This window comes from Ranitomeya imitator, chromosome 1, assembly GCF_032444005.1.
Source record: "Ranitomeya imitator isolate aRanImi1 chromosome 1, aRanImi1.pri, whole genome shotgun sequence".
In the NCBI taxonomy this organism is placed as follows: Eukaryota; Metazoa; Chordata; class Amphibia; order Anura; family Dendrobatidae; genus Ranitomeya; species Ranitomeya imitator.
In genome coordinates this window covers 1,187,267,250-1,187,282,131 of record NC_091282.1, presented here as the reverse complement: position 1 = coordinate 1,187,282,131, position 14,882 = coordinate 1,187,267,250, and the positions used below count along the sequence as shown (strand labels likewise).

The window sequence follows — 14,882 nt, the reverse complement described above, 5'->3', positions numbered from 1 at the left end:
TCATTCAAAATCCTGGTACAAGGGATACAGAGCTAAAGACAGACAAAAATAAGATATTAAATACTTTTTTTTACTCTTAGAGGTCTTTTTTTTACATATTCTGGATTTACTGCTCACATACTTACTTTAGAAAGCCTTTCAGAAGATGATATAAAATTTTGTAAGTAAAGGCTATCATTGTCCTCACTCGTGTCCTCATCCTCTGTGACCAAATGTTTGTTTACATCAGAGTGATCTACAAGGCATAGGTAATTAAGTGTTATTAGAGATTCTTAGTATAACATAGTCATCATTTGTCACTAATATTAATGGAAACCTATTGTCACATATTAGGGAAGATGAGACAAACAGTCACTTAGTTTTGATGATGTCTCCTTCTTCTTACTGGTAAATAAGCTGGTGTCCACATCTGACACAAGCTGAGGAATGTACTCCTGCTTCTGACTTAGAAAGTGGTCAAAATCTAAGTCACTCAGGAACGGATGACCCATGATCTCAAATGATCCTCCTGGAAAACGAAAAGCAGAAGTAATGAGAACATCTTCAGAGACTGCTCCATATCTAAACATTTTACTTTAATCGGAACTAATGACATAACTGAGCTGACATGAAGGAAATAGACTGAAAGTCATGGTATGGAGATCTAGAAATAGGCAAGCAGACAGTGAAGTGCTGATCCTCATGGACATGAGCAATATGTCCTCAGTGTAATGAATAAAAATTAATACGATTATATCTGTTACCTGTCCCAAGTCTATGTGCCGGATTTCTTCTGAGCAGCTCAGTGATGAGCTCCTGAGCATCAGGGGGAGGAGCGCGATTACAATCCCAAATTATATCTCTTGTTATATATGAAGTTACAGAAATTAAAAACTGTATTGGACTGTAAGATAAGGGAAATAGCTAAACCAATGTAACCAGTCAAGACAATGATCAGATTATTCTACTTACCAATTAGGCCAGTTTTATAAAGCTCAGTTAGGGAATTTCCATTAAATGGTACAATTTCACAAAAACTTAAGAGTGATCATCATACTGTGAAGAGATTTGTGACTGAAACAGAGCACAGACAAAGTTCATACAGATAAAGGCATAATGAGGAAGGTTTCTGCCAGACAAATTAATTGGATTAAGAGAGCAGCTGCCAAAATACCATTACAAAGCAGCAAACAGTTATTTCAAGCTGCTGGTGCCTCTGGAGTCCCTCGAACCTCAAGGTGTAGGATTCTTCAAAGGCTTGATGTGGTGCATAAACCTACTATTCGGCCACCCCTAAACAGTGTTCACAAGCAGAAACGGTTGCAGTCGGCCCAGACATACATGAAGACTAATTTCCAAACAGTCTTGTTTACTGATGAGTGTCGAGCAACCCTGGATGGTCCAGATGGATGGAGTAGTGGATGGTTGATGGATGGCCACCATGTCACAACAAGGCTGCAACATCAGCAAGCAGGTGGAGGAGTCATGTTTTGGGCCGGAACCATGGGGAAATAGCTGGTTGGGCCCTTTAAGGTGTGAAAATGACCTCTGCAAAGTATATAGAGTTTCTGACTGACAACTCTCTTCCATGGTATAAAAAGCAGAAACGTGCCTTCAGGAGCAAAATCATCTTCATGCATGACAATGCACCATCTCATGCTGCAGAGAATACCTCTGAGTAATTGGCTGCTATGGGCATAAAAGAAGATAAACTATTGGTGTGGTCACCATCTTCCCCTGACCGCAACCCTATAGAGAACCTTTGCGGTATCATCAAGCAAAAGATCTATGAGGGTGGGAGGCAGTTCACATCAAAACAGCAACTCTGGGAGGCAATTCTGACTTCATGCAAATAAATACAAGCAGAAGCTCTCCAAAAACTCACAAGTTCAATGGATGCAAGAATTGTGAAGGTGATATCAAAGAAGGGCTCTATGTTAACATGTTAGGATGTTTTGGAGTTAAATAGCTTTTTTGTTCAGTGAATGTGACCTCCTAATGCTGCAAATTCCACAAATGAGCATTTTCAGTTCTTTAAAACATATCAAATGTTTAGAAGTTCTACTGTGTTTAGAAGTTCTACTAATAATTTGGAACAGTGCATTTTGAGTTTTTATTCATTTTGGAGATTATACTGTTATCATTGGGAGGTTTCTTCAATAAAATTTGATGTATAATCTAACGGGTGATGACATTTACTAGACTGACTGTCATTTGCACCGACCATTTAGGAAAATCCGAGATAAATATAATTTGCATAATAACTTGGAACATGGTTATAAACCAATAGAAGATTGAGATGAGAATCAAAATGATTTTTATGACAAGATAATGAGAAGAAGGGCGGCCATATTATTATATTGGTTCTCTGATATATATTTATTTTCCGGAAATGTATTTTTGTACATTTTGAGCTGTTTGATTCTCACTTTAGCAGATGAAAATTAATAATTGCAATGGAAAATTAAATTTTTCAATTAGTTACATAATAATTTTGCACACAAAGATATTCTTCTAAGAAACATGAAAACTAACTTCTATTTTTGGAAATATTCACGTTTATTATCCATTTGGATTGACCAACAGCAATGTAGTTGTTCAATAATAAAATTATCAAAAATGCAAATTTTCGAATAATTGTGCACACAGTGTACCTGTTTGGCCACAAGATGGCAGAAATCGCACACAATTATTGGCAGGCTTCTCCAAACCTAAAGGGAGTCACATTTTGCAAAATCACAAGAACAAACATGACTTGGTAGGTAGATCCTTCTCGGAAACGTTTCAATAACTGCGTGTATGGTAAACTGAGCAGCGGTGGAGACTCATTGCTGGACGCTGGCAGAGAGAGTAAAGAGCGGAATTTACTGAAACAGGACATCCCCTTTAAATGTAAATGTCATTTGTCCTCCCATTGTAAGCCATACCTCAGGGCTGCATACAATGTATAATGTATAATATGGGCTTTTACCCAAGTGACATAAAGTATCTCCGTGCAGGCTGAGCACATTACACTCTATATAGTACAGGATGTATGTACAGCAGGTCTCATTTTTCGGGTTTGTATAGCTGATGCCGGCTTTTTGCAGAGCTACGTCAGTCTGTTGTAACAAGAATGTCTTCTGCACTCAGGGTGTTCGATGGGCAGTTCACATGGGTGGTGGCTGATGTCAAAAGAAGTTAATGATGAACGTCATAGCTTCCTGTTAGGTTTTACAGAAAGTGTAAGATACTTGTATATGTGTTCTACATGGTCTAAACTCTAAAGTATTGAGCTGAACACATTAATCAATGATTTTAGGTTTTACATTCAGTACCATTGTAGCAAGTGCTTAACATGCTCCCCCTCGCCCCCATTGTATAACATTTAGCCCTTTGCTGGTGGTCTATAACATCCAGCACTTCGACCCAGAGTATAACATCTGGCCCCTCGCCTCCATTGTATAACATCCGACCCCTTTGCTGGTGGTGTATAACATCTGGCCCTTTGACCTGGTGTATAACATCCCTCATCCCACCCCCCCCCCCCCCCCCCAATATATAACATACGGCCCCTCGCCCCCATTGTATAACATTTTTCCCCTTGCCTCCTTGTGTGTAACATCCAACCCCTCACCCATAGTGTATAAAATCCAACCTCTCTCCATTGGTAAAAAAAAACATTTGGCCCCTCGCCCTCAGTGTATAACATCTGGCCCCTTGCCATTGGTAAATAACATTTGGCCTCTTGCCCCCAAGTGTATAAAATTTGGCCTCTCATCCCCAGTGTATAACATTTGGCCCCTCGTCCCCAGTGTATAACATCTGACCCCTTGCCCCCAGTGTATAACATCCATCCCCTCGCCCCTGGTGTTTAACATCCGGCCCCTCACCCCAGTATTTAACATCCTGCTCCTTGCCCCCAGTGTATAACATCAGGTCCCTCGCCCTCAGTGTATAACATCTGGTCCCTCACTCTCAGTGTATAACATCTGGCCCCTCGCACTCAGTGTATAACATCCAGCCCCTGGTGTTTAACATTCAGCCCTTTGCCCTAGTGCTTACATCTGGCCCCTTGACCACAATGCATACCATTTGGCTCCTCACCCCCAGGGAACAACATCCAGCGCTTCGCCTCTGGTGTGTAACATCCAGCCCCCCAGTGTATAAAATCTGGTCCCTCACCATGCCGTCGGCCTTTACTAACATGTGACAGAATGGCTGAGGGTACAGAGCTCACTAATACCAACACGGTCCTGTAATAGAAGCCACCGGGGTAACAAGTCCATTCATGACATTTCTTCCTCCTAAATATTCCTCCATCACCTGTGAGTGATATTATTGAGCAGATGAAGGAACCGCAGCAACTCAGACCACGTAAGCACAGTCGGTTTGGGGAAAAAGATTGAGCCACAATTCATCATTTACATTTATTTTTAAAATCACTTTTTCTTTTTTGTGCAATGGTATACATTGCCGCTTTTTTGCACCTAAACCTTCAAAATGGTGTCCATTGTTCATTCATTTTACGTAAAGCTAAAACAGTCTATATTTTTATTTTTAACCTTTTTTTGCCTATTTTTAGTGGAAAAAGTCACACATTTTTCAAAAAATGTGACAAAAATTTTAGGCCACTCCAAGCACGGATGGAACACTCCCTGATGAAGGCACGCTGCCGAAACGCGCGTAGGGGAAGTGGCACCACCATCTGGGTTTAGGTAAGGCAACTTTTCACTATCATTTCTAATCCTGAAACCTTCATCCTCATGTCATATGACTGTAATTATGTATTGCCATTGATATGGATTACCAATTGTTTCAGGATGCATTTATTTGCCTATGTCACAGACACTTAGTATAACATCGCCATTCCTTGCCATTTAGTTGTACTTGTACCTACCTTGCTTGTGTTCCCAAGGTGTTGCCACTGATATCTATTTTGGCTCCTTTCAGCCACTCATGGCTACTTTTTAAATAATCTTTGTTTTGCTTTGTTGCGATTATTAATTAATTTTCTACTTTATTCAATATACGTTTTTTGTCTATATGTTCCTACAGGAGTACATTTGCAGAAAATTTTCAAAAAGTTGCAAACATCTGGAAAGCACACACTCCACCCACAATGGAAAACTAAAAAAAAACATGTAAAAAAAGTGATTTAAAAAAAGATGTAAATGAAAAGTTGAATTTGGCACAAATGAAAAACAGGTGAAAAATGAACAGGACTAGACAAAATAAAGGTGCAAAAGCAATGATGAATCAGCCCTGTTGCATAACTTGTAATTTTCAGCTCCACAGAAGAAAAAAAGCGGCAGCACTCACCGATGTCCTAGTTGGACCCGTAGAAGCGCTGTGTGTAGCGCGAAACGGCCGTCGTCTCTCCCCGCACACTCCTGTCACCATCCCACCCTCCCGGACCGTGAAGGTTTTTCTGCATGCTTGAATAAAAGATAGACCCAACTTCAACATCGGTGAGTGCTGCCGCTTTTTTTCTTCTGTGGAGCTGCATGTCATTTATTTTTCCAAGCGAGCACCTCCGATTAGCATACGGGGAATTAAGTGTTCGAGTACACGCTCATTTTTCCCTGCTCTGGCTGTGCTGCTCTGCTATTTTTCTCTTATTTTCATTTATAACTTGTAACTTTACTCATTTTTCCCATGGGAGTTCTCTGGGCAGTCTCATTCAAAGATTGGTAACTATAGTTGAACAAAAAGATCTGCAGGTCCTTGGTCCAACAGCCACATTGGTAGTCGGTGGCTGTCAGACCAAGGCCTTGCCAATATAAACCCACCTGTCAACGCCCCTGGTTTCGATCAGAGCAACATCATCGTTGAGTTGGCACGCACGCATGACTTCAGGAGTCTACTAATCGGGAGAAGAACCAGGGATGCCAACAGGTAGTAGGTGTGACAGCTGTGGGTGTGGACCCACTGTGCTACTGGCCGGGTTTACCCTGGAGGGGCATGACTAAGTGACTACCTGGTCTTCACTACAGCCTCTGATGGTGAGGATAGGCTTGGGCCATTAGCGTAGTCACCAGGTGCCACTCCAGGGCTGTCCTCAGACCTACAGCAGCTGACCCACAAGTTAAACCAGAAATGTGAGGCACAGAGTTCGAAGACAGAGATGTGGTCAGACGGTCCGATGTCGGGTTGGGCAGCACAGGATCAAAATACGCAGGCAGGGTCTGGAGCGGAGAGGTGAGACAAAGCAAGAGATGAGTTTAAACAACTGATCCTAAATATAGTAAATGCATACCACTTCATGGACATATCATAAACACAACCTGGGTATGTATATAACCACAGGATAAAGAAGAGGAATATGCTTAATGATAAAAATACACTGCTCAAAAAAATAAAGGGAACACTAAAATACCACATCCAAGATATCACTGAATGAAATTTTTCAGTTGCAAATCTTTATTCATTGAATAGTGGAATGTGTTAAGAACAATAAAACATAAAAATGATCATTGTAAATCAAATCAAAATGAATATCCCATGGAGGTCTGGATTTGGAATGAGACTCAAAATCAAACTGGAAAATCTTATAAGCTGGTCCAACTTCAGTGGAAATGCCTCAAGACAAGGAAATTATGTTCAGTTGTGTGTGTGTGTTGCCTCCATGTGCCTGTATGACCTCCCTACAATGCCTGGGCATGCTCCTGATGAGGCTGCAGACGGTCTCCTCAGGGATCTCCTCCCAGACCTGGACTAAAGCATCCGCCAGCTCCAAGACAGTCTGTGGTGTAACGTGACGTTGGTGGATGGTGCAAGACATGATGTCCCAGATGTGTTCAATCAGATTCAGGTCTAGTCCATAGCTTCAATGCCTTCATCTTGCAGGAACTGCTGACACACTCCAGCCACATGGGGTCTGGCATTGTCCTACATTAGTAGGAACCCAGGGCCAACTGCACCAGCATATGGTTTCACAAGAGGTCTGAGGATCTTATCTCGGCACCTAATGGCAGTCAGGCTACCTCTAGCGAGCACATGGAGGGCTGTGCAGCCCTCCAAAGAAATGCCACCTCACACCTTTACTCACCCACTGCCAAACCGGTCATGCTGAAGGATGTTGCAGGCAGCAGATTGCTCTCCACGGCGTCTCCAGACTCTATGACATTTGTCACATGTGCTCAGTGTGAACCTGCTTTCATCTGTGAGGAGCACAGGGTGCCAGTGGCAAATTTGCCAATCCTGGTGTTCTGTGCCAAATCCCAATCGTCCTGCATGGTGTTGGGCTGTGAGCACAACCCCCATTTGTGGACGTTGAGCACTCAGACCATCCTCATGGAGTCGGCTTCTAACCATTTGTGCAGACACATGCACATTTGTGGCCTGCCAGAGGTCATTTTGCAGGGCTCTGGCAGTGCTCCTCCTGTTCCTCCTTTCCCAAAGGCTGAGGTAGTGATCCTGCTGCTGCTGGGTTGTTTCCCTCCTACAGCCCCCTCCACTTCTCCTGGTGTACTGGCCTGTCTCCTGGTAGCGCCTTCAGCCTCTGGACACTACGTTGACAGACACAGCAAACCTTCTTGCCACAGCTCGCATAGATGTGCCATCCTGGATGAGCTGCACTACCTGAGCCACTTGTGTGAGTTGTAGAGTCCGTCTCATGCTACCACGAGTGTGAAAGCATAACCAACATTCAAAAGTGACCAAAACATCAACCATAGGGCATTGGTACTGAGATGTGGTCTGTGGTCCCCACCTACAGAACCACTCCTTTATTGTTGTGAACAGGTGATTCAGAACCACAATGGACCTTGAAGTTCAGAGCACACAAAGTGACCTGACAATTACCAAAAACATAGGACGAGCTCTGAGACGTGGGAACTCTGCTGACCGCAATCCCTAATCCTATCCAACCACACTAAAGGTAGCCGTGGAGCGCTCCTGACCAGTCCTATGCGCCTCAAGCACAGCCTGAGAAACTAGCTAGCCCTGAAGATAGAAAAATAAGCCTACCTTGCCTCAGAGAAATACCCCAAAGGAAAAGGCAGCCCCCCACATATAATGACTGTGAGTTGAGATGAAAATACAAACGCAGAGATGAAATAGATTTAGCAAAGTGAGGCCCAACTTACTGAACAGACCGAAGATAGGAAAGATTGCTTTGCGGTCAACACAAAACCCTACAAACAACCACGCAGAGGGGGCAAAAAGACCCTCCGCACCGACTAACGGTACGGAGGTGCTCCCTCTGCGTCCTATAGCTTCCAGCAAGCAAGAAAAACCAATATAGCAAGCTGGACAGAAAAAATAGCAAACAAAAATAACACAAGCAAAACTTAGCTTATGCAAGATAGACAGGCCACAGGAACGATCCAGGAGAAAGCAAGACCAATACTAGAACATTGACTGGAGGCCAGGATCAAAGCACTAGGTGGAGTTAAATAGAGCAGCACCTAACGACTTAACCTCATCACCTGAGGAAGGAAACTCAGAAGCCGCAGTACCACTCTCATCCACCAAAGGAAGCTCATAGACAGAACCAGCCGAAGTACCACTCACGACCACAGGAGGGAGCTTGGCCACAGAATTCACAACATTTATTGAGTGTGTCTTGATAATCTATCTATATAATCATCTAAAGAGTACTTCTGTCTGTTTGTCTGTCTGTCTGTTTGTCTGTCTGTAACGGAAATCCCGAGTCGCAAACAGCGACAGACACAGTCCGGCCCCTTCCTACTCCCCTCCAGTCAGTTCCAGTGTGTCGCCCCTATCCCGGACCAACTTTTTACTATTGATGCTGCCTATGCATATATAATGTTAAAAAAAGAATTAAAATAAAAAATAGTTATATGCTCACCTTCCGTCGTCCACCGCAGCTTTCCCGCTTCTCCCGATGGTCTCGGCAGCTTCCATTCCCAGAGATGCATTGCAAAATTACCCAGGTGACTTAGCGGTCTCGTGAAACCGCTACATCATCTGGGTAATTTTGCAATGCATCACTGGGAACGGAAGCTGCCGGCCGCATTGCAAGGAGCAGGAAAGCTTCGGTGGATGACGGAAAGTGAGCATATAACTATTTTTTATTTTAATTCTTTTTTCACAGGGATATGGTGCACACACTGCTGTATACTACGTGGGCTGTGTTATATACTACGTGGGCTGTGCTATATACTATGTGGCCTGTGTTATATGCTACGTGGGCTGTGTTATATACTACGTGGCTGCTATATACTACATGGCTGCTATATATTACGTGGCTGCTATATACTACATCACTGCTATATACTACGTGACTGCTATATACTACGTGGCTGTGCTATATACTACATGGCTGTCTGTGTTATATACTACGTGGCTGCAATCTATTACGTGGCTGTGCTATGTACTATGTGGGCTGTGTTATATACTATGTGCCTGCTGTACTGTATACTAAATCGCTGTGCTATATACTACATGGCTGTGCTATATACTACGTGGCTGCTATATATTACGTGGCTGCTATATACTACGTGGCTGCTATATATTACGTCACTGTGCTATACACTACGTGGGCTGTGTTATATACTATGTGGCTGCTATATACTACATCGCTGCGCTATATACTACGTACCTGTGCTATATACTACGTGGCTGTGCAATATATTACGTGGCTGTGCTATATACTGTGAGGGCTGTGTTATATACTACATAGATGTGCTATGTACAACGTGCCTGTGCTATATACTACGTGGTTGTGCAATATACTACGTGGCTGTGCTATATACTGCGTGGGCTGTATTATATACCACATCGCTGTGCTATATACTACGTGACTGTGCTATATACTGCGTGGCTGCTATATACGACGTGGCTGTGCTATATAGTACGTGGCCGGCCGCGACCAATCAGCAATATTGTCGCGGGATTTAAACACTGCTTCGGTGATTAGTCGTGCCTGCCCAACCATGACCAATCAGCGAAACGCAGTCCGGCCGCGAATTGGTGCAGGATTTCAACCACGCTTCGCTGATCGGTTGCGCCTGGCTGGCCATGACCAATCAGCGATATTGGCTAGGAATTTAACCCCCACTCACAGCGTGACGTACATGCATACATACATATTCTAGAATACCTGATGCGTAAAGGTGCCTTCACACTGAGCAATATTGCAACGAGAACGACAACGATCTATGACGTTGCAGCGTCCTGGATAACGATATCGTTGTGTTTGACACGCAGCAGCGATCCGGATCCCGCTGTGACATCGCTAGTCGTTGCCGAAAGTTCAGAACTTTATTTGGTCGTTAGATCAGCCTGAATCGTTGTGTTTGACATGAAAAGCAACGACGTCAGCAACGATGAAAGGGGCCGTCGCAGCGTCTTGTTGTGGCCAGGTAGGCGTTATGCATTACAAAAGTAGACGCCTTTAAATTTAGCAATGTCGCTCGTAGATAGATACGCAATTATTTCGAAGATCCCAATATATTACAAATTACAAAAGGAGACGCCATCTGTCATAATGGCCTGGGAGATGGTGTGAACATTATTATAGTAATGTAATTATCACCATACTCCCAAATGCATTCCAAAGACAAAAGGTGATGCCTACATCACATTATTACATTGAAAAAGGCACCCCTTTACATTACATTACAAAAGGTGACGCCAACTGTCACGACAGCCTAGGAGGTAGGTGTGAACTTTACGTAAGGGCGTATTTACAATGCATCACTATTACAAAAGAAGACCCCTTTAAATCACATTATTACATTACAAAAGGTGACGCCATAACGTTATATATTTCAAATGGCTTTGTTGTTACGTCTCACTGAGAACGCTGATAGGTCACATCGGGGTCATGTGTACCTGCGTTCCGAAATATAAACCGCGACTTTACAACTTTTCAATCACTTGTGCGTACTCTGCCATCCACGAGCATCTCGTGTGCGTCTTGGTTCGAAATCCATCGTGTTCCTTCTCCATCAACTCGTGGGCGTCTTGGCTGTAACTTTTGAGCGACCTGTTTGTAGATCTTCAACTCTGCAGCGTTCTCAATTAGTACATCTACGGTGAGTATATCCTTGTGCTGTATTCATTTGCCATGCAGCAATACTAATTTATGTGTATAGAAATAGATGTATACTACATCTCAGCAGTGATTTTTTTAGAGCTTTCACGTTTATAACCAAAGACGCTTTAGCGTCGTAGTATTTCCCTTTTAAGTGGTAATGCAAACGATTTTGTAGTATGGTGTGTTTCACCAACATGAAATTGGCCATTGACAAAATAGCAACCAATAGAATGTACAAATTTTTCAACTCTCAAAATGGATAAAAATAGCCCTCATCCCATCCCCAAATGGTGGCTATGAGGAAACACACAAACGGCCCCCATCCCATCCCCTAAATGGTGGAAATAGTCCCACGGACCATCCCATACAAAAAATGACTGATAACAATAGGAACGGCATACGGCTCATCAAACTTTTATTTTTTGCTGTTTCTTAACTTTGATTTTTTTATTTTTTAAAGATGTCTACAAATGAGCAGGACTGTGTTCGGGCACTCATAGAGATGTACCGCTCCCTGCCCTGTTTGTGGAAGATAAAATCTAAGGATTATAGCAACCGTTACATGAAGAGAGAAGCGTATGAGAAGCTGGTGGCCGTCTACAGGGAGTATCATCCCACAGAGACCGTGGATGAAAACATTGTGAGGAAAAAGATCCAGGCTCTCCGCACAGTTTTCAAAAAAGAGGTCAACAAAGTGGAAAATTCTAAGAAGTCTGGGGCCGGAACTGAGGAAGTCTATGTGCCCAGGCTGTGGTATTACGACCTGATGGCATTCACTAGAGACCAAGAAATCCCTCGCCCGTGCCAGACTGTGACTAGCCTTTGTGAGCCATCGCCCGAAGATATCCTGCCTGAGTCTCCTGACGACCATGTAAGTAGCCCCAAGCTTCCCTTCTTGTAGCATGCCGTGTGTCTTGTATGTTTATGAGACTGCATGGCTTCCAGTAATAGTGAGTCACGTTGTTCATGTTTAATCCCCCTGATGATAACAGCTGCCACTTCCTGTGTCCGTAATTAACATATTGTGTCTTCCGCACATTCGTACAGTATTGCCGGCCAATGTAGTTCTGCACAGCTCTTTAACCCCTTTGTTTTTTAACCCAGGTAACTGTTCCTCATAGGTTCCAATGGGCATAGAGGTGTTTGGGGAGGTGTGGGCTCTCTAGGGATGTGTGGCAGAGTCGTTTGTATGTTATTTATTTTAAATTTTTCTTTTTCATGTAATTGCAGGTGCCTCTGCAACAGCGGGAAACAACGGAAGCGAACAATGTCCAGTCCCCTCAGTCCTCCAGTAGCCCGTCTGTCGAGGAGCAGACATGTCCACTGCGCCCATCTAGAAAAAGAAAATCAACAGCAGCCACACCTGTGGATCTCCTGGCAGTGGCCAACAGCATCTTGTCCAAGCACGTCACAACCAAACTCTCCCCATTCGCATCCTTGGTTGAGGAACGTTTAAACAGACTGGATGATACCCAAAGATCTCACGCGGAGAGAATAATGTTTGACGTTATGAACGCGGCAGCCGCAGGAAAACTATGCGACACATCAACATTGAGCATTGACGTCCGTCAGCCCAGTGCCCATTTTTATTGGGGACACCAACAGGAGCCCATGCACAGCACTCCTGTCCGCAGACCTGGGCCACATAATTCTCAGTTCCGGACACCACCTGCACCCCCTTCTTTTGGTGACTTATCACAAGGACCTCCTATAGCCACGCACCACTACAGTGAGATGGACACTTACTACCAAAATTTGTAGTGTTGTAGTTTAAATAAATGAGACTTGTGTTTTAGATGCTCCACAAGTAATCCCCTATGCCTTCTCCCCTGCAGGCATCCTCCTGGCACCCGGTCATTAATCCCCTATGCCTCATCAACATTAAAAAAGTATTGTAATAACAAATAATAAAATTTTTAATACAAATAATAAAATTTTTGGTTTCTTAAATTTGTGTATGTACTACGTGTCTCTTTGGCTTGGCAATAAATGACGCCGCTGGTCAATATACTACGTTGCTGGGCAATATGCGACGGGGACATGCGAATGCTAGAATACCCAATACATTACCGTCACACATAACTATATTGTTAACGATATCGTTGCTTTTTGTGACGTAGCAACGATATCGTTAACTAAATTGTTGTGTGACGGTAATGTATGCTGGGAGATCATTGGTCGCTGGGGAAAGTACAGCACTTTTTGTGGTTGCTGAATCTCCCGCTGACATCGCTGAAACGGCGTTACACACAGCATGTGTAACGCCGATTCAGCGATGTCGTCACAAGAAACAAGGGAAACATTGGGTTAATAAGTGCAGGGCCACTCTTAGTAACGTGATGTTTACCATGGTTACCGTTGTCAATGTTTAAAAAACAAACAGTACATACATTCCCGCTGTATGGTCAAGTCCCTCGCCTTCGGCTTCCCGCACTGACTGGTGAGCGCCGTCCGGTAGTAAAGCACAGCGTTGACATCACCGTTGTACTTTACGCCCGGCGCTGAGTCAGTGCTGGAAGCTGAAGGCGAGGGACATGACTATACAGCGTGAATGTAAGTATGTATTGTAATTTTTTTTTAACATTTACAACGGTAACCAGGGTAAACATCGGGTTAATAATCGCGGCCCTGCACTTAGTAACCCGATGTTTACCCTGGTTACCCGTGGACTTCTGGATCGGTGCTCGCTGGAGAGCTGTCTGTGTGACAGCTCTCCAGCGACCAAACAGCGATCGACATCATTGTCGGTATCGCTGCAGAGTCGATGAGTGTGAAGGTACCTTTAGAATATGGTGAACATCTACTAATATATATATACACACACACATCAGGAAATCACTAGTGCATAGGATGCTGAAGACTCACAGGTTTCATATGATTGATACAGAAGTAGAGTATGTTCATAGATATATATGTTTATTGGTATGTATTGGTATGTATGTAAAATAATAAGAAATAACAAATAGATATATCGTTATGTTCACATTTATTACAGAAAAAGGAGTATCATGGGTCATCCAAAAATTGTTAAAAATGAGCACTTTTACACAAGAGCACTTGAACCCCCCAACAATATCATCCATAATACATGGTATAAGTTATGCCAACAGTTACGTTACAGCTGTTGATACTGCCATGGGACAGCCCCTGGCCCATTGAAAAAGTCAGAGTATTTGTCCCTGCTATTAGTTGCATCATCACAGTACCTTCCAGAACCCAGACTTTCCAAACCACAAACCCTGTGCGCGTCTAGACGCCATTCGCCCTGGGTTACATCTCCGTTACCCTGGTCCACAGAGTCTACATACTGTGTAGGGCTGTATGCAGTGGCATCACGGCGACGTAGAAAGTTGTGGAGGACACAACAAGCAAGCACCACAGAGTCAATAGACGTTAGTTTCATGTTTAGTGCTGTGTGGAAAACCCGAAATCGGTTTGCCATAATTCCGAATGCATTTTCAACAACGCGTCTAGCTCTTGAAAGTCTGTAATTAAAGATTCGTCGTTCCGGTGTCAGAGTCTTCTGGGAGAAGGGCTTCAAAAGGTTCGGATGCAGTGGGAAAGCCTCATCTCCGACAAAGACAAAGTTCATGTTTTCTGTTGTGTCACTGTTGGGCGGCAAGGCAAGTTTATTATTTTTCAAGCGTTCCCCAAAATCTGTGTGCTCCAAAACTCCTCCATCGGATACTCTCCCGTTAATCCCAACAGACACACTTATGAAATCATAGTTAGCATTTACGAGGGCCATGAGAATTATGCTGAAATATCCCTTATAGTTATAATAAAAGGAGCCAGAGTGTGGTGGTTGGGTGATGCGTACATATTTGCCATCCAAGGCCCCACCGCAATTCGGGAACTGCCATTGCTCCTCAAATCCCCTAGAAATCTCTTTCCAGTCATCCGGGGTCTGTGGGAA

The 14,882-nt window shown here is 43.5% G+C and overlaps 1 protein-coding gene across 1 annotated transcript; it reads left to right on the top strand.

Annotated features, from left to right (window-relative positions):
- The first annotated feature begins 10,050 nt into the window (after nucleotides 1-10,050).
- LOC138657185 (uncharacterized) lies at nucleotides 10,051-12,916 on the top strand. Its single transcript, XM_069744802.1, has 3 exons — nucleotides 10,051-10,964; nucleotides 11,427-11,837; nucleotides 12,197-12,916. Exons 2-3 carry the CDS (start codon nucleotides 11,427-11,429, stop codon nucleotides 12,725-12,727), a joined length of 942 nt encoding a protein of 313 aa, XP_069600903.1. The 5' UTR covers nucleotides 10,051-10,964; the 3' UTR covers nucleotides 12,728-12,916.
- Nucleotides 12,917-14,882: the final 1,966 nt, after the last annotated feature.

Excerpts from the sequence above, each read along its gene's own strand:
- LOC138657185 (XM_069744802.1), top strand. The coding sequence starts at position 11,427 with ATGTCTACAAATGAGCAGGACTGTGTTCGGGCACTCATAGAGATGTAC. Across the intron at positions 11,838-12,196 it reads CTGAGTCTCCTGACGACCAT|GTGCCTCTGCAACAGCGGGA; the intron begins GTAAGTAGCCCC and ends ATGTAATTGCAG.